We start from the raw sequence: 18844 nt of genomic DNA, 5'->3' as shown, positions 1-18844 counted from the left end.
AGGGTTAAAGGTCATCCTTGGCTAGAGGTCTGCCTGGGCTAGAGACCCTGTCTCAAAAACAAGGCTAGGGATGGTGTAGCTCCTAGCAGGTAGATCTCTCTTGAGTTTGAGGCCAGCCTGATATACTTAGCAGTTCCCGGCCAGGCAGAGCTACATAGGGAGACCCTGTTTCAAATAACCAATAAATAACTAACTGAATGAGTAAATAATAGACATTTTCTTAGATGGGTTGGGTGAGTTATCTTATTTAATAAAGTTTGCATACCAGTATCTTTTGTAGCATGGTTACTACTTCAAAAATATGTCTGGTCTGCTTTTGGTTTTTGAGACAGAGTCTCACGGTACCCCAGGCTGGCCTTCTTACTGTGAGCAGTCTCATACACTTCTGGTACATACTAACTAGGGCAGTATTCTACCCAGTGAGCTGCATTTCCAGCTTTGATTTTTATTTTTCTGAGGCAGAACTTTAACTATGTGATCAGAACTGCCTGTAAACTCCCAGCCTAGCCTAGGCTAGCCTTGAACTCAGCCTTCTTAGTGCTAGAATTGCAAATGAGAGATATCTTGAACGACTCTTCCCTCATCTATCTGCCTGCCTGCCTACCTACCTATCTATCTATATCTATATCTTCTGTCTGTCTGTCTGTCTGTCTGTCTGTCTATCTATCTATCTATCTATCTATCTATCTATCTATCTATCTACCTACCTACCTACCTACCTATCTATCTATCTATCTATCTATCTATCTATCTATAAAATTTATTTATCCATCTGTCCATCCAGCCATCTATTGATTGATTTGGCAGGCTCACTATGTGTCCCTGGTTGGTTTGGGACTATCTGTGTAGACCTCTGAAACTGTCCTGGAATTTACAGAGATCCTTGGGATTAAAGGAGTGAGCCACCACTACCTGGCTTTAAATGTTTTTGATAGATTTATCTGTATGTGTGTTATGCTTGTTTATATGTACACCATATATGTACATTATGTTTGTGCCTGGTGCTTTTGGAGGTCAGAAGGAGTTGGATGCCCTGGAGTTACAAATGGTTGTTAACCATGTAGGTGCTGAGTTCTACATGTAGTCCTTCAGTGCTCTTGAGTTCTAAGCCATCTCTCTAGCCCTGCACCCCTTTTTTGCTATAGGGTCTCACTAGGTAGTCAATCTAGTCTTCAGATGCTAGCATTATAGGCACCTGTCGCTGTATTTTTTTCCATTTTTGGCATATGTGTATGTGTATTGTGATTAGTGTACATGTAGGTGTACTTGCAGGTTCATATGTTGCTCAGAGTAGGATGTTGGATATCTTTGGCTTTTTTCTTTTTTCTTTTCTTTCTTCTTTTTTTTTTTTTTTTTTTGAGACAGGGTATCTTCTCTTCATAGCCCTGGCTGGCTGTTCTGAAGGTCAGCTAAACTCACTGTGTAGATTGGCCTCCAAGTAAGCTCCCAGATTGTGGGATTAAAGGTGTGTGCCTTCCTACCTAGCCAACTGTGGAGATCTTGCTCCTCCACTCTTGGCCTTATTTTCTCAAGACTGAAACTGACTCATCTTCCTGTCTCCAACCCCCACAGATCTGAGCTGAGGTTCCGGGTGCACATGTGTGGTCATATGTGGCTCTTTATGTGGATGCTGGAATCCAGACTTAGGTCCTCTTACTCACTGAGTCATCTCTTGTCTTGTTTATACTGTTTCCCATTGAGATTATAGAGTATCAAACATCTAGTAATTGTTGTGATTGATTTGAGACAGAGTCTGTTTAGCTCTGGCTAGTGGAAACTCATGATTTTGTCTCAGGTTTCCTGAATCCTTGCCTTAAGGCTTGTAACAATATGCTTAGCCTCTTGTTCATCTTTGAAGGCCCATTTAAAATACTCTCTCCCTTCTATAACCCTGTTACTAATCCATCCAATTTAGAAGGAAAGTCTGTTTCCTTTATTGTTGAGACAGGGTCTCATGTAGATTGTTTGAGACAGGGTCTCATGTAGCTGATGCTGATGTTTAACTGATCCTTCTACTTCTACCTCCCAAATGCTGGGATTATGAGAGTGAGCCACTATACCCAGTTTATTCACCTCTTTTGCATCTAGGTCTGAATTCTGTTTAATGCTATCAAAACCAATTGAATTAATCTTGAGATTCTACATAGTTCTTATTGTTTATCCTGTAGATTCCGTGCAATGGAAAAGCAGCTGACCGCATCCACCAAGATGGAATTCACATCCTTGTAAATATGAATGGGTATACCAAGGGGGCTCGAAATGAGCTCTTTGCTCTCAGGCCAGCTCCTATTCAGGTAAGAGAATAATCATTCACAATGTTCATTGGACTAAAAAGACAGTGGTTTTTGGTTTTCTTCCATCTGGCTAACTACCCTTGAAAACAAAAGGATAGACATTCTTGAGTGTTCTTGTATGTACTAGGATAGTTTTTTGGGTGTAGACCCAGTGCCCACAGGTAAAATGTCAATGGAGACTAGCATTTCATGGTTTTATAATAAATAGCTCCTTTGTCTTAATATATTTGAAGAACATCTTACCACTTAAAGAGTTAGTCTGAAAAGCTGCTGGATTGCTCTTGGCCAAAGAAGTCAGCCTCCTTTATATATGTACATAAGTGATTTGGGAGCCTTTAGATGAAGATCCTCTTTTGAAAAACTGCAGTAAATTGGTGGGTTTACAGATGGATAAAAGTTCTTAGTTTTCGGTCTGATTGTTTTTTAGGCAATGTGGCTGGGATACCCTGGGACTAGTGGTGCACTGTTTATGGATTATATCATCACTGATCAGGAAACTTCCCCAGCTGAAGTTGCAGAACAGTATTCTGAGAAACTGGCTTACATGCCTCATACTTTTTTTATTGGTGATCATGCTAATATGTTCCCTCACCTGAAGGTAGGCAGAAAATAATGCTATGGGGTTAATTCATTTTTCCCCTTGGATTGTCCATATGCACCCTGACAGGCATGCCAATTTTTCTTCCATTAGAAAAAAGCAGTCATCGATTTTAAATCCAATGGACACATTTACGACAATCGGATAGTTCTGAATGGCATCGATCTCAAAGCATTTCTTGATAGTCTACCAGATGTGAAGATTGTCAAGGTCAGAACCCAGTCGGCATTTGTTACTGAAATGAACTGAATTTATTAATTTTTTCTTATAATGAATTTCTGTTTGGATTTTGTTTTCAGATGAAATGTCCTGATGGAGGTGACAATGTAGACAGCAGTAACACAGCTCTTAATATGCCTGTCATTCCCATGAATACAATTGCAGAAGCAGTTATTGAAATGATTAACAGAGGACAGATTCAGATAACAATTAATGGATTCAGTATTAGCAATGGACTGGCAACTACACAGGTGGGAAAGACCTTAACTATGTGCCACCATACATGCATCATTTCCTTGAAGCCTTATAACCACTCTGTTCTACAGAGGAGGAAATAAGCTTCTTGGAAACTTGCTCTTGTAGCTGTGTCTGGTCTTGAAAGTCATTCGGCTTCAACCATCAGGCTCCTTAGTGAGTGCCTACTGTGCTAATACTTGTTTTTGCCTGTCTGTGCCTTTTCTTCTCTTACCTCTAGGCACCATATGGTTGCTTACTTCTGTAAACTCACCCTTTTCCTGGCCAAATCCTGCCTCTCCTTTCAGTTCAGATAGTTCTTATGGGAACCAGTTCCTGAACTGATCTTTTGCCTCTCTTTCCGTACTCATTGGTACTTGTCTCCTGTGCTTCTGTTGTTTTGGGGTATATTGTTTCATTCAGCATAGTGCAGTGTGTAATGTTTGTATTTGTATCCTTCAGCAAATGGAATTACTTTAGAACTCATGTCTTAGCCCCAATAATATAGTATGCATTCAGAGAGAGAGAGAGAGAGAGAGAGAGAGAGAGAGGTGCATACTGGAAGAGGTAAATACATAGGGCAGGAATCTTAGACTTCTTAGGTGCTGACAACTTTATTGAGATGTCCATACTCATGGAGTTGACCATCAGTGTAAGGGGGAGTCTTGAGTCTTGGGGAGAAGAGACCCTTTGGGGAGGAGTAATTGAAATTTGCCTTGGAGAGAGGATATGATTTGGAGAAGAGCATTTATTTCACCCATGAAGAACAGAGTAAAAAAAGCAAAAGCTTTACTGTTGGTTATGGGGTTTTTAGTACTTGTTGTTGTTGTTTTATGAGACAAGAGTTTTTCTTTGGAGCCCTGGCTGTCTGGAACTCTATAGAATAAACTGACCCTGGGCTGAGAAATTTACCTGCCTCTGCCTTCTAAGTGCTGGCATTAAAGGCTACCACCACTAGCCATGTCTGGTTATTTTTGAGACAGGATCTGGCTATGTAACCCAGGCTGTTCTCAAACTTGGCAGCCCACTCCCTTTATTTTTGTTTTTTCAAGACAGGGTTTCTTTGTAGTTTTTGGAGCCTGTCCTGGAACTAGCTTGTGTAGACCAGGCTGGCCTCAAACTCACAGAGATCCGCCTGCTCTGCTTCCTGAGTGCTGGGATTAAAGGTGTGCGCCACCACTGCCCGGCCTGGCCTCTTTTCATAGGGCAGTTACTCTTAAGTCAAAGTAATGGTGTAACTTTTTATGTCTTAAAAGTAAACTATAGGGCTGGAGAGATGGCTCAGTGGTTAAGAGCACCGCCTACTCGTCTAAAGGTCCTGAGTTCAGTTCCCAGCAATAACATAATGGCTTACAACCATCTGTAATGAAATCTGGTGTCCTCTTCTGGCCTGCAGGCATGCATGTAGGCAGAATACTGTATACACAATAAGTAAATAAATCTTTTTTTTTTTTAAAGTAAACTATATAAAAATATTTTCTCATTACAGTTCAGGGACAGAAGTTAAAATCTATATCATTTTATATATTTTGAATTGATTCTTTTTCTAAAAAAATATTTTATGTGTATGGATATTGCCTGAACGTATGTCTGTACTATGTGCGTGCCTTGTGCCTAGGGAGGCCAGAAGACAGCATCAGGTCTTCTGGAACTAGAATTATAGATGCTTGCGAGCTGCCCACCATATGGGTGCTGAAGCTCTAACCTAGGTCCTCTGGAAGAACAGCTAGTGTTCTTATAGAACTGAGCCATCTCTAGCTAGCTCACTGACTCATGGCACTCTTTTTATTCTCTCTCTCTGCATCTGTCTCTCACTATGTTGCCCTGGCTAGCCATGAATTATGTTAAACCAGGCTGGCCTCAGAGTCATAAGAAATCTGTCTGCCTACAAATTTGATGCCAGCCTGCTCTACATAGCAAGTTCCAGGTCAGCCAAAGCTACATAGTGAGACCCTGTCTTAAATAAACAAACAAAAACAAAAAAAACAGGCCAGGCATAGGGACACACACAACACTCTAATCTTAGTATTTGGGAAGCCTTACTGTTGACTGAAGCCTATACATAGTGTGAGGCCTTCCTGGTCGTGTGTGTGTGTTGGATGAAACCTCAGGACCTTGTGCATTCCAGATAAAACTGCCATGTAGATATACTCCCATTTCTTGGCTTGTCAGGGTAGGGCTTTCATATAGCCCAGGCTAGCCTCAAATCTTGATCTCTGAGCCTTCTTCCCCCATCTCCTGAGTACTAGAATTATAATTGGGTACTGCTGTGCCTTGGTTTATGCAACACTTGAATCAAAACCAAGGGCGTCTTACATCTTGACCAGCTGAACCACATCTGCAATTCCCTTTGGCCAGTGCTAACTCTAAATTTAATCATGTTCTTTTTGTTATTCTAGATCAATAATAAGGCTGCAACTGGAGAGGAGGTTCCCCGTACCATTATTGTAACCACCCGTTCCCAGTATGGGCTACCAGAAGATGCCATTGTGTACTGTAACTTTAATCAGTTATATAAAATCGACCCTTCTACCCTGCAGATGTGGGCAAATGTGAGTATGTGTAGATTTGTTATTAATTAATGCCTATTGATGAGTAAAGATTATGTATTTGGGCTACCTTGCTGAAGCTTCTTTCATTTATGGACTATTATGCTCATTTCTTAGCTCCAAGAGTTGTGACATTTTCAGCTGTTTTAAATCATTTTTATTTTTTGAGATTATAATATAACCAATATAACCCCCCCCTTTTTTCTCTCCCAAGTTCCCCAGGCTCGCTCGCTCGCTCCCTCCCTCTCTCCCTCCCTCCCTCCCTCCCTCTTTCTTTCTTTCTTTCTTTCTTTCTTTCTTTCTTTCTTTCTTTCTTTCTTTCTTTCTTCTTTCTTTCTCTCTCTCTCTCTCTCTCTCTCTCTCTCTCTCTCTCTCTCTCTCTCTCTGTAGCAGCCCTAACTGTCTTCTGTCCTGGAACTAGTTCTTGTAGACCAGACTGGCCTCGAACTCAAGAGACCCACCTGCCTCTGCCTTCTGAGTGCTGGGATTAAAGGCGTGAGCCACCACCGCCCAATGCTTCTTTTTTAGTAGTAGTAATTGTTAATGATGTGTGTATTCATGTGTATTCCTAAATATATAAATGAAATCCACTCATTCTGTATAATGCTACTTGTATTGTTTTTTTTGAGATAAGGTCTCAATGTATCCCAGGCTGGCCTTGTTACATAGCAGAGAATAATACTGAACTTCTGTTCATTCTTGTACTTCTCAAGTCCGGGGATAACACAGGTTTGCCACCACATCTGGTTATGTGGTGCTAGAAAGTAATCCAGGGCTGCCTTCATGCTAGACAAATAACTACCAGCTGAGCTATGTCCACAGTCATCTTCAGTTTTGATTTTACCTACTGTTGTTGTATTTTCCTCCAGTGTGTGGGGATCAAGGTCAGGGTGTGATACACAGTAGGCAAGCTCTGTACCAGTGAGCTGTATCCCCAGTCTTTTGGTGTATTTATTTTCATTTTTTAAGACAGTGTCTCTATATAGCCCTGAATGTTCTAGAACTCACTATGTAGTCCAGGCTGGCTTCAAACTTAGATCACCTGCTCTGCCTCTTGAGTTCTAGGTTTAAAGTTGTGTACCACCAAGCCTGGTTTCAGTCTTGTGATTTTTTTTTAACATTTCATGCAATAAACATTTATTTGTTTATTCAAAGTGTTTTGTCCAAACCTGATGTCAGTGAACTTTTTCTTCTTAAAGAGTTAGTAAATGAAATTTTCAGTTTTTAATAAGTAATCTAGTCATCTCTCCTGTTTATTTATAGTATATATAATGAAAACACTTAGATATTATATAAATTAACCCATGGCTTAGCATATCAAGTTTTATTTCTAAACACTGGCTGTATGCCATACTTGGTTTACAGACCATAGTTTCCCAACCCCTGGCCTGAACTGATAGCAAAACTTGCTGTGTGGACATCCATATTTAACATCCTTGCAATTCTATGTTATTAACCAGGAAAGAATTGGTCAATAACCCTATTTTGCAATCAGCTCGTGAGCCTGGTTTGTAGAAGTACAATACTGAGTGTATGCGGCCAGCTGGCCCTGAGTTTATATAACTGAAATGCTATATTTTACCTTAATGTTGTTAGAAAGAAATCATTCCTTGCTTGATCTCCCCCCCCCCCATATCTGTTCTGTTTGTTTGAAAGGGAAGGGTAATGTAGAAAGAGAGGAAGTGGATGAGTAAGCCTCTATTTTCCCTGAATCCTCGCTTTAGCCAAAACTTACCTAACAGTAGGCTAGTTTTACTTTTTAAAAAATTCTGCTTATGAATATTCCTGCATCTCAATATAGAGATACTAATGTGTTAAAAAAACAAGGAGTTGCTTCCAAGAGTGTTAGATAAATGTATGTGCATTGTACGTTTAAAAATGTGAAATAGTCTGAATTTGGAAATTTGTCTATTCTCAAATTTTTCAGAGAAGGAAGTGTGAAGTTCTGTGATATGTTGAATAAATGCACTTCTGAATCAGGAGTAGGTAAACTGGTCTGGAGGCCAAATCCACTGCTTGGCTCGTTGCTTGGTACTTTTTGATGCTGGGGTGGAACCCAGGTCCTTGCACATGCTAGGCAAGTACTCTACCTGTTGAAGTACATTCCCAGCCTCTCATTGCTTATTTTTATAAATAAAACTTTGACACATGGCCACATACATGTGTTTATACACTTACTATCTATGGCTGCTTTCAAGCTCCAAAACAGGCAGTGACTAAAAAGCCAGTACTATTTTCTCTCTGGTCATTTATAGAAGTTTATGCTGCCTTCTGGTCGACATTAGGCAATTTGGGCAAATTTTCGAGTTACTCTTCTAATGTGGTGAGGTGGGAGATTTAAAATTTGAAGTACTGTGTATGGTAAAATGTGCTGGTACTTCAAGCTACTCTGGAGGCTGAGATAAGAGAGTTGCTAGAGTCTATGAGTTTGTGGCCAGCCTGGAAAACTTAATGAGACCCTGTTCCTTAAAAACAAAAATAGGGGTAGAGGCTTACAGAGCCTCAGCGCTCCCTGGTGGCTACTTGCAGAGGGAGAGTTCTTTTTTGTGGTGGGCATTTGCCCATCCTCCAGTAACTCACCTCACTCATTTTCATGCAAGCAATCCCAACTAATTTCAGTGGATCATAAACACAAAATAACAACGGTAAAGGTGAAGGTAAGAGGATTTTAGTAAAAATGGAAGGGGTGAATAGTGGAGGGTGAAAATGACTCTTTCCAAAAATATATAATGGAATTGTCAAAAGATTTTTTTTTAAAGAAATGTAAGTTAAAAAAGCAAACATAAAGACACCCACATTCCCATCTTTAACAAAGACCACTTCCTATATTAGTTCCTGCCAGATATTGTTACCTCAGATTGTACCCTTTAGTAACTTGACTTTTGTCTTCTAATTCTTTTCTCTGTCCTCAAACTCTCTGGGGACAGCTAAGAGAAAAGAAGTAACTCAGATGATTTAATTCATCCCAAGCAGGCTTCTTCACTTGTTTATGGCAGAGTCGTCTTGAATTTAGAAACCTCCTGCTTCAATTCTGCCAGGATTATAGGTGTGTGCCACAGTGCCCAGATTAGGTGGTGTTGGGGGTCAGTCGCACTTTCTGAGTGGTTTTGGGAAAGGGCAGATGTGCTATTAATCTTTTCTTTTTCCTTTCTTTTTTTTTAGATTCTGAAACGTGTACCTAATAGTGTGCTTTGGCTGTTGCGTTTTCCAGCAGTAGGAGAACCCAATATTCAACAGTATGCACAAAATATGGGTCTTCCCCAGAACCGTATCATTTTTTCACCTGTGGCTCCTAAAGAGGAGCATGTCAGGAGAGGTCAGCTGGCTGATGTCTGTCTGGACACTCCCTTATGTAATGGACACACCACAGGAATGGATGTTCTCTGGGCAGGAACACCCATGGTGACTATGCCAGGTAAGTGGCTGACAAATCACTGAATTCTTCTTTATTCGTTAACATTTTTCTTTTGGGTCGAGGGGTACTTGAAGGTGAAATTTTTTTTTGAAGGTGAAATTATATGTATTAGAAGTAATTAAGGCAGGATAATAGAAAATGGGACTTACTCAAGCCTGAATACTTGACACCATCCTCCTCGTCTTGTACTGTGTGGATACTTAAATGCAATTACCAATGATGACTATGTGACCTACAGTTCTAAGATGAGCAATTACTATTTTTACCTTCTAGGAGAGACTCTTGCCTCTCGAGTTGCGGCTTCTCAGCTCACTTGCCTAGGATGTCTTGAGCTCATTGCTAAAAGCAGACAAGAATATGAAGACATAGCTGTGAAACTAGGAACTGATCTAGAATAGTAAGTAAACTGCCAGGAACAAACTATATGTGAAAATGTGACAAAATAAAGTCATAAATTAAGGATGATATAAAATAGATGAATTAAGTTGTATGCTCTCTGGATAGAAGGACACATAATCTAAACTCTCCAAGTAATCACTAGACTTTAATAAAGAACTTTCAAAGCGTCAGATGTTTTAGCCTAGTATCCATTTCTTCATAGTAGTATTTTAAAAAACCAACAACAACAAAAATCACAAAAAAAGCTTAGTTGACTGAAAATGAGTGAAAATTAGAGGGATCATGCTAAGGTAAATAGAGCTTCGTCCATTCAATGAAATAATGTTTCTAATTTATCCCTTTGTTTGTTTAAAGCATTAAATTTTTTTTTTCTGTGTGGTATAGGTGCATGCCTTTAATCCTAACACTTGGGAGGAAGAGGCAGGTGATCTCTCTGAGTTCAAGGCCAGCTGTTGTCCTCTGGACTTTACGTGCACACACAAACACAAGCATATATACCCAAATACACATAGTCCATATGGTCTTTTTGTTTTGTTTTATTTTGTTTTTTTGAAAGGAAGCATTGATATTACTATGAATACGGTTGAGTTGAGCCTAATCAGTGGACAGCCAACTTTCACTTTCAATATATTTCCTTTTTTTGTTTGTTTGTTTGCTTTTTTTTTTTTTTTTTTGTGACAGACCTAGCTGTCCTGGAACTAGCTCTTGTAGACCAGGCTGGCCTCAAACTCGGAGATCCTCCTGCCTCTGCCTCCCGAGTGCTGGGATTAAAGGCATGTGCCACCACCCAGCTCAGTATATTTCTGATGATATGTTAAAATCCATGACCGAAATCAACTTGGAGAGGAAAGGGTTTATTTGCCTTACATATCCATATCACAGTTCATCATGAATGGATGCCATGACAAGAACCTGGAAGCAAGAATTGAAGTGCAGAAATGGAGGAACACTGCTTGTTGGCTTGATCCCCCTAGTTTGCTAGAGGTGGTACTGGCCATATTGGCTTGGGTCATTAATCAAGAATCAAGAAAATGACCTACAGACATGCCCATAGACCATTCTTATGAATACTTGAGGTTCCCTCTTCCCAGATATGTGTGTCAAGTTGCCAAGCAGAAAAAAAATTTTTTTATATTATTACGCCACAAAAATGACTATTTATAGAGTCTAGTTCTGAGTTTTTGTTCTGATTTGTAAAATAGGTTCTCTTTGTTTTTATTACCTAGCCTGAAGAAAATTCGTGGCAAAGTCTGGAAACAGAGAATATCTAGTCCTCTGTTCAACACTAAACAGTACACAATGGAATTAGAGCGGCTCTATCTGCAGATGTGGGAGCATTATGCAGCTGGCAACAAACCTGACCACATGATTAAGCCTGTTGAAGTCACTGAGTCAGCCTGAATAAAAGACTGTGCACGGGAGAATTACCCCTATACCTGAGCCTCAACCTTCTGGGGGAAAGGGAACTAGATAACATGCTTTGTACTTATCTGTACAGTACCTTGTTGCAGATGGATGATATATCACGATAATAGAATAGCACAGCCAGACTTGCTTCCTGCATGATAGGGAGATACAAGAGATAAGAAACTGCTACTCCACAAGGAATCTCTGTAGAGTTTTGCAGCAAGCAGGTGGTGCAGAGGTCTGGAAGGTCTGGTCTCCCTTGGTCTTCCATGGGATGCTTAATGTGGAGGGAGATAGAGATTGACCAGCCGTTTCGTGATTCCATGGATAGATTGAGTCTTCTGATCCTTTTTTTTCTTTATATTTTGGGTATTGGAGCTTTTAAAAATGTTTGCTTTCAGGTATTTTTACTTACGTGAAGTGATCTTGATTCTTCTGAGATAAGGTTTTAAACTAAAATGTTGCTTCCTGTTTTAGTGTCTGAACTCTGACAGGGTGACAGGGACCGTGCTGGTGTGGTCTTTTTATAGGTTTTATAAACCACTTGAGCCTATATCAGTCGTTTTAGTGTCGGACCTAATGCTTGATACTGTCAGTGCTTTGTTGATTTAGACAGTGACTTAGGATTTTTTCAGCCTCTTTCCCATTTCTTTTCCCCCACTTCCTTTAAATTCTCCTGTGACTGCTAACAAAACTAAGTCTTGTTTCAAACATCCCAGAGTGTTTCTCTTAAACACGCCATCTGGTGCCAAATGAAAATTCTTAAGGAGTGAATATTAATCATGAAGGGCACAGTTGTGGTACTGTTATTGATAATAATGTAGATTTTTTTTGCCTAATTTTTAGCTATTTCACCAGTGTTTAAGCCCTTGACTGCCCCTCCTATGCTGCTTCCAAAAGTGTTAGTGTGTGATGAGATTTTTACTTTCCTTTCTAAAGTTTGTTTGTTTTTTAAAGTGAGTCCTGTTCTTCCTATTTCTTTCAGCAGAAATGAAATTCCAGGTAAGTATAAGTATTCAAATATTTGATTAGTAAGTTGCAGTTATTTCTGTATATTAAATACTGTTCACTGACAGATTTCGAGGTAAAAGCTCTGAAAGGACCATCTCTATACAAGCAGTTATTTTTCAGACTGTGTTAGTGTATATCTTCTTGACTTAGTCTCTAAGTTTGTGGATTCAGCCTTGATAGTAGTGAATTTGTGTCACTACTTGGTTTAGAGGACAAGTTAGCATTCATTTGCCCTCCTGGATCTTGAGTTCTTGGTGATAAAGGACAGTTGCATTTCAATAAAAGGGTAGAGGGCTTGAGGCTTAAACAGGCAGCCATAGGACTCTGTGCTGCTCCCCTGCACTCAGACTCCAGCCACTGACCAGTTTTGTCTGTTAGCGCTCTAGATTACGTCTTTCCAAAGCACCTAGGCAGTGCACCTATTCTGTAGTTGCAGCCGTTGCCTGAATGTACCTTAGCTGACAAGATGTTGATAATAAAGAACTTGAATTTGTGATTTTTTTTTTTTTTTTTACTGCTAGTTAAAACCTAAGCAAGGAGTCTCACATGTAATTCTGAAGCAGAATTACATTGTAATGAACTGTGTACCTTTAGTAATGTAAATCAAGGAAAACAGTTAAGGGATTTCTTAATTTATTTTTTAACTGAATAAATCTCAGTTAAGGGTTGCCAGCATGGTTACAAGTAAACTGACTTTCAAAAACCACTGAACTGCTAAATGTGGGATTGGATGATAGACATCCAGGGCCGCTGAGGCTGTGATCTGTGGCCATTTTACATAGCACATCATTCCTCCTATAGGGATGAACTTTTTCCTGGCACGAAAAGTAGCCGCTCTGGTTGAAGCTTTGCATATTGTAACAGGCTTTTCTTTCCAGGTAACATGTCTGTGAAAGACTTAGTTCTGATAGAGTTATAGATATTACTGGAAACTAATTTGTTTTTTTTCTATTATACTCTGCTTTATTGAAAAAGTAAAGCATTTAAATTGTGCTCCAGAAATTCAGATGTTGTCTTGCAATCTTTAAACAATAAATGGATGATTTCCCCTTAATGTGGCTTGATGTATTTTGTCTCGTTATGTTAAGTATTACTGGCGAAACCTATGCTTGAATAGCTCAAAACAGCATGACCAGGAAGTGTTTCCTTACTTTAGGTGTGATGTTAAGAATTAACTTTGTGGGCTGGAGAGATGGCTCAGTGGTTAAGAGCACTGGCAGCTCTTCTAAAGGTCCTGAGTTCAATTCCCAAAGATCCTGAGTTCAATTCCCAGCAACCACATGGTGGCTCACAACCATCTGTAATGAGATCTGGTGCCCTCTTCTGGCCTGCAGGCATACATGGAGGTAGAATGTTGTATACATAATAAATAAATAAATAAATCTTTTTTTTTTTTTTTTTAAATTAACTTTGTTTTCTTTGCCAAGTCTGATGGGAGGAATGGAGATACTAAATAATTCTTTAAGGGATAAGCCGAGCTCCAAATACCTGTATACACTTTCGTGTGTGGGTCATTCTTTGTTTACATTCCATTCTGGGGACTGAGCAGAGTGCCCTGTGCATGTCAAGTACATAAATACTGAGCTATAGGTACAGCCCATACAATCTCATTTTTTAATATGGTACTTAACAGTTTTTTTCCCCCTTCACTCTGGACAGTTGTTGAACTCAGTCACAAGTTTGGCTTCCAGTTTTTTCAGAGATAAAAGGGAAATGTTTGGGGTTGGAGATGTCTCAGTAGTTGAGAATTTTGGGTGCACTTTCCAGAGGCTTCAGGTTCGATTCCCAACACCTACTTGGTAATCTGTAACTCTCTGTTCCAGGGGATCCGATACCCTCTTTTGGCCTTCTTGGGTACCAGGTATGCACGTGGTGCACAGATGGATATACATACAGGCAAAACACTTAAAAATTAAAAACATATATATTAACATGGTGCATAGACATACATGCAGGCAAAACCCATACACATAAGATACTTTTAACTGTTCAAATAATAAGTAAATTTTCATATAATTAACAATGTTATTGTACCTCCAAAGCTCTAATGAGACTTATGTTTGTTGGAATCTTATGTTTGTTGGATACTTTGGGTCATAATGATTAATAGTATTAGAGTGTGTGTTCTGACTCAGAGCTGTAAATCCTAGCACTGGTAGACTGAGACAGAATTGGTAGGCACTAGAGATTCAAGGGCATCCCAGGCTATCTAGTAAGCCCTGTCTCAAACAGAAAAGATGGTATGGGAAAAAGGTTGGCCTTACCACTCTGTAGTGTGGGATGAAGTCAACTAGTTGTAAGTCTGTCTTTCACCCTCATTGTTAAGATTGTTTCATTTATCTTCTCTTTGGTGGCTCCTGCATTCAGTCTAAATTCCTTGGACAGACTAAATAAATTTGTGTAATTGCTGAACAGCCTGAATTTTAACTTCTTTTGTAGTTTTAGAGAGGATTTTGTGTAGCCAAGGCTAGCCTTGAACTTCAGGTTTTCCTGCTTTTGCTTCCGGGGTGCTGATGTTAAAGAGATTATAAACATGTGCCTTCTCATCCTACTGGTATTTTGTATTTGACAAGATATCACTAAGTACTGACTGGCTTCAAATTTGTCTTCACATTTATCCTTTTGCCTCAGCTTCCTGATCTGGAATTACAGGTATGTGTCTTTGTCCCTGGCTGAACTGTTTGAAGGTTTAATTTGAATTCTAACTTTTATTTGAAGCTTTTTGTTGTTGAGGTAGTTTCACATTTCTCAGGCTGGCCTTGAACCTCTCCTCCCCCTCTCAAGTGCTAGGAGTATAGCGTGCACAGACACTCTTGGCTTATGTTTCTTATACCTACCGTTTAGATTCTTGACCTATACTTCTAATCCACATCATTAAGCAATCTTCATTTTTGTGGAGGAGAGTTACTATTATTCTTACTGTTTTTCCATTCAAGGAACCTGCTTGTTTGTATTCATTTACTCATCTATCTAGTATCTATCTAGTATCTATCTAGTATCTATCTATCTATCTATCTATCTATCTATCTATCTATCTATCTATCTATATCTATCGTGCACTTTGGAACTAACTAGAGCTGTTACAATTGAGTTCTAGCTATGCCACTTTCTAGTTGTTTGGCCTCTTAAAATGAGAGTGTTAACATTGCATTTTAATATTTCTCTTTAGGTCTTGTATGGGTACTTTGCTTGCATGTTCGTGAGGTGACAAAGCCCAGAAGAGGGTGTTAAATCTCCTGGAATTGGAGTTACAGATGATTGCATGCCGCCATGCCAGTGCTGGGAATTGAACCTGGGTCCTCTGGAAGAGCAGCCAGTGCTCTTAACAGTTAAGCCATCTCTCCAGCCTCATATTTTTATTCTTAAAAATTTGGGTGTGTAATATATGTTTGTATGGATGTCAGTTGTTTCTCTCTCTGGGATGCTCCATCTTATTTCTAGTTCACGATTTCCATCTTCCATCCCTTACTTACCTGGCCCTATCTCCAAGCCCTGAGATTAACATGTACTCTATGTTCATGCTGGTCCAGCATGCATTTTGCTTACTGGACCATCTTCCTGGACCCTAACATTGAATTTTTAATTATTTAGAGACAGTAGTTTCCTTTTGTTGTTTAGGTATGCTCGTGGGTTCCCCAAGGTGTTCTTCGGTCTCACTTCCTGAGTAGCTGCGACGAGGGTGTGGCATGCCAGTGTCTAGGAGGCTTATGTACACATTTTTTTTTTAGATTTTAATTTTTTATTTTTATAATTTCTTTTACATGTATGAGGTTTTGCTTGCATGTATGTCAGTGTACCATATGTGTGCACTGGTGCCTGAGGCGGTCAGAAGAGAGCCTTAAATTCTCTGGAATTGGAGTTAATGGGTGGTTGTGAGCCGCTGTACAGGTGCTAGGAATTAAACCCAGATCCTCTGCAAGAATAGTGCTCTTAACCACCGAAGCAACCATCTCTCCAGCCCCTTTCAGGACATGGTATCACTCTGTAGACCAGGCTGTCTTCGAACTCAATAGAGATCTGCCTGCTTCTGCTTCCCATGGGCTGGGATTAAAGGTGTGCACCACTGTACCTGGCCCCTTCTTGTACTTTTTGTTTGATTTGTTTGTTTGCTTTATTTATTTTATTTTTTCAGGATAGGATTTCTCTGTGTAGCTTTGGAGCACTTGTTTTTCTTGTTGCGTTTTGAATGGGTACTGAAAAGCTTAAAGTAACCGTACTCCATTTTTTTTCTCCAGGGTCTGACAATTCTAGATGGCAGCACCACAGATCTCTGTTGCTAGATGTTTTTGCGTTGCTCCCTCTTGCTTTTATTGAGGGGACTAGATGGTCCTTTCTACCAGCCAGCGCTCAGAGTAGTTGGAGGACCAACCAGGTAGATAAATGTTTAAAAGATTTGGGCAACCCAGTAGTGGTGGCGCATTTAATCCCAGCATTCGGGAGGTGGAGGCAATGAGTTAGAGGGCAGTGAGTTCGGGTACAGCTGGGACTATACAGAGAAACCTTGTCTCAACCAAAAAAAAAAATTTTTTTTTTTTTTTTGGGCAATTTAAGCAAGGTAAGTAGAACCAGCCTTCAAATTCTCACTTTTTAAAGAATTAAGTTTGGTTTTTCTTTTTTTTTTCTTTCTTTTCTTTTTTTTTTTTTTTTTTTTTTTTTTTTTTTTTTTTTTTTTTTTTTTTTTTTTTTTTTGGTTTTTCGAGACAGGGTTTCTCTGTGGCTTTGGAGCCTGTCCTGGAACTAGCTCTGTAGACCAGGCTGGTCTCGAACTTACAGAGATCTGCCTGCCTCTGCCTCCCGAGTGCTGGGATTAAAGGCATGTGCCACCATCGCCCGGCCCGTTTGTTTTTTCTTAGCACTCAGAAAGTTATTAGAAGCCAGGCATGGTAGCTATATATCTGTAATTTCAGCACTCTAGCCCGTGTCAGATCGCAAAAACAAAATGGGGGCAGTGAGAATTGTTCGAAAATGGATGGTGCACATATACGACTAGTGCTACTTGGTCACAAGCGCTATCTCGGTCACAAGCCTCGGTCACAAGCGCTATCTCGGTCACAAGCGCTATCTCGGTCACAAGCGCTATCTCGGTCACAAGCGCTATCTCGATCCAATCGCAGTACTACCCGCAGTACTACCCGGATTCCATTCCGGAAGCTGGTGTGCCGATTCCATAGTAACATGCAAATTTGCTCTATGATGCCCTGTGATAGGTGGGCACAGGAAGGCGGGAAAACGTCAGTTCCTGTGGGGGGAGGGTTGTCCGTTATAAGAGGCACTGTGCCTGGCAGCCATTTCAAACCCACTCCGGCGCGCGGGAGCGCCTCCCGGAGCCGTTGGTGGTGGCTGTGACGTGCTCTGGAGCCATTGGTTGTGGCTGTGGCGTGCGAAGGAGCCATTGGTGGTGGCTGTGTCAGTGCTGGCGGCCATTTCATCCGCTCAGGACCGGTCTGCTGTGAGGCGCACCAGGACCGGTCTGCTGTGAGGCGCACCAGGACCGGTCTGCTGTGAGGCGCACCAGGACCGGTCTGCTGTGAGGCGCACCGCCAGACACAGCACCGCTGGAGCCAGACGACACCTCACCGCTGGAGCCAGCTGGAGTCAGATACCGCCCACGGGCCCGTAGGAGCAGGTACGGAGAAGGCGGCCTAGGTGGGGCAGCGGCTTCATTTAGTGTGGTGGATGTTGTTAAAAGCGCCACCGCGACTGTTCAGCTCGGCTTCTGTGTGTGTGTGAACACGGGAACTATGGAACTGAAGTTCCCTTAGACCCTTTTCCCCCCAGAAAAAGGGCAGAGGGGTCGAGTGGGCGGGAATGTAGCCGAGTACCATCCCTGGCACTGCCATAAAGGTCCTCCGGTACCCCTCCCTTCCCCCTTTAAGCTGTTACCAGCATGGCGGTAAGGGTGGGGTGCGGAGACCTCGACGGAAACCTCTGAGGGGGTTTGAGGAGAAGGTCTCGGAGTGGGAGGATGGAGGGACAAGTGAATAGTGGGAAAGGGCAGGTCTGGCTCCAAACAGGTGCCATGGTGGCGTGGTCGGTTCAGGAGGTAGGAGGTCGGGTCTGGGACAGTAGGGACAACAGCGGCGTAGGCCTAGAGTTTTTATGCTGTGGAAGAAATGGCGCGGCTCTGTCTGCACATAGTGTTATGGCCGCACACCCACTTGGAGGTGTCCAAGTGGGGGTACGGGATTGTTGGTGAACTGAGGGGAGATGTTTGAGGATCATGGACAGTAGACCAGTGGCCTAGCAGGTGGGAAAAAGGAGGGGTCTAAGAAGTCTCATTGGAAGTTTCTAGAACTAGAAGAGCGCCAATTCTGTTTCTAGAATTTTCCACAAAACTTAGGCAGGCCATTGGTGAGTTGGGGGGAGGAGCCTGAGAGAGCGCCTGTCTGCTCAGCCAATGGGAAGCTATTGTGTTAATAGAATTTTTCAAAAAAAAAAAAACGGGCCCGTGGGCGGGTTGGGGGAGGAGCCTGAAAGAACCCCTGGCTGCGCAGCCAATAGGAAGCTGCGGAAGCCTGGGGACATTGAGTGGCAGATGCTGGCGGGAGTGGGAGGGGACTAACGGGAGTGCACTGGAGATGGGGTGGGGTGGGAATCAGTTGGTGGACCCGAGTGGGGACAAGGCAGGGTCCAATAGTGGCGGTGGGGACCGGGACCGAGCAGGGCGTGGTCGACTTATGGCAGGGCAACTACAGCTGGTGGGGGGGGGGGGGGGGGG

The 18844-nt window shown here is 41.4% G+C and overlaps 1 protein-coding gene across 3 annotated transcripts in view; it reads left to right on the top strand.

The window, feature by feature from the left end:
* Positions 1–13180, top strand: part of Ogt (O-linked N-acetylglucosamine (GlcNAc) transferase) — a 42405-nt gene extending 29225 nt beyond the window's left edge. For 2 of the 3 annotated variants that reach the window (XM_050119641.1, XM_050119640.1), the window contains exons 15-22: positions 2169–2294; positions 2722–2892; positions 2986–3102; positions 3192–3362; positions 5745–5897; positions 9057–9309; positions 9583–9706; positions 10935–13180. In XM_050119641.1, coding sequence (XP_049975598.1) covers positions 2169–2294; positions 2722–2892; positions 2986–3102; positions 3192–3362; positions 5745–5897; positions 9057–9309; positions 9583–9706; positions 10935–11109 — 1290 coding nt within the window. In that variant the 3' untranslated portion in view covers positions 11110–13180. Of the gene's footprint in view, positions 1–2168; positions 2295–2721; positions 2893–2985; positions 3103–3191; positions 3363–5744; positions 5898–7821; positions 7972–9056; positions 9310–9582; positions 9707–10934 lie in introns of those variants that run through there. The other variant, XR_007588261.1, reaches the window with a different exon arrangement.
* The last annotated feature ends 5664 nt before the right edge of the window (positions 13181–18844 follow it).

The sequence above is a fragment of the Alexandromys fortis genome, unplaced genomic scaffold, assembly GCF_014885135.2.
Source record: "Alexandromys fortis isolate MF-2015 unplaced genomic scaffold, M_Fortis_MF-2015_v1.1 scaffold_155, whole genome shotgun sequence".
Classification (NCBI taxonomy): domain Eukaryota; kingdom Metazoa; phylum Chordata; class Mammalia; order Rodentia; family Cricetidae; genus Alexandromys; species Alexandromys fortis.
This window is presented reverse-complemented; position numbering and strand designations above follow the sequence as displayed.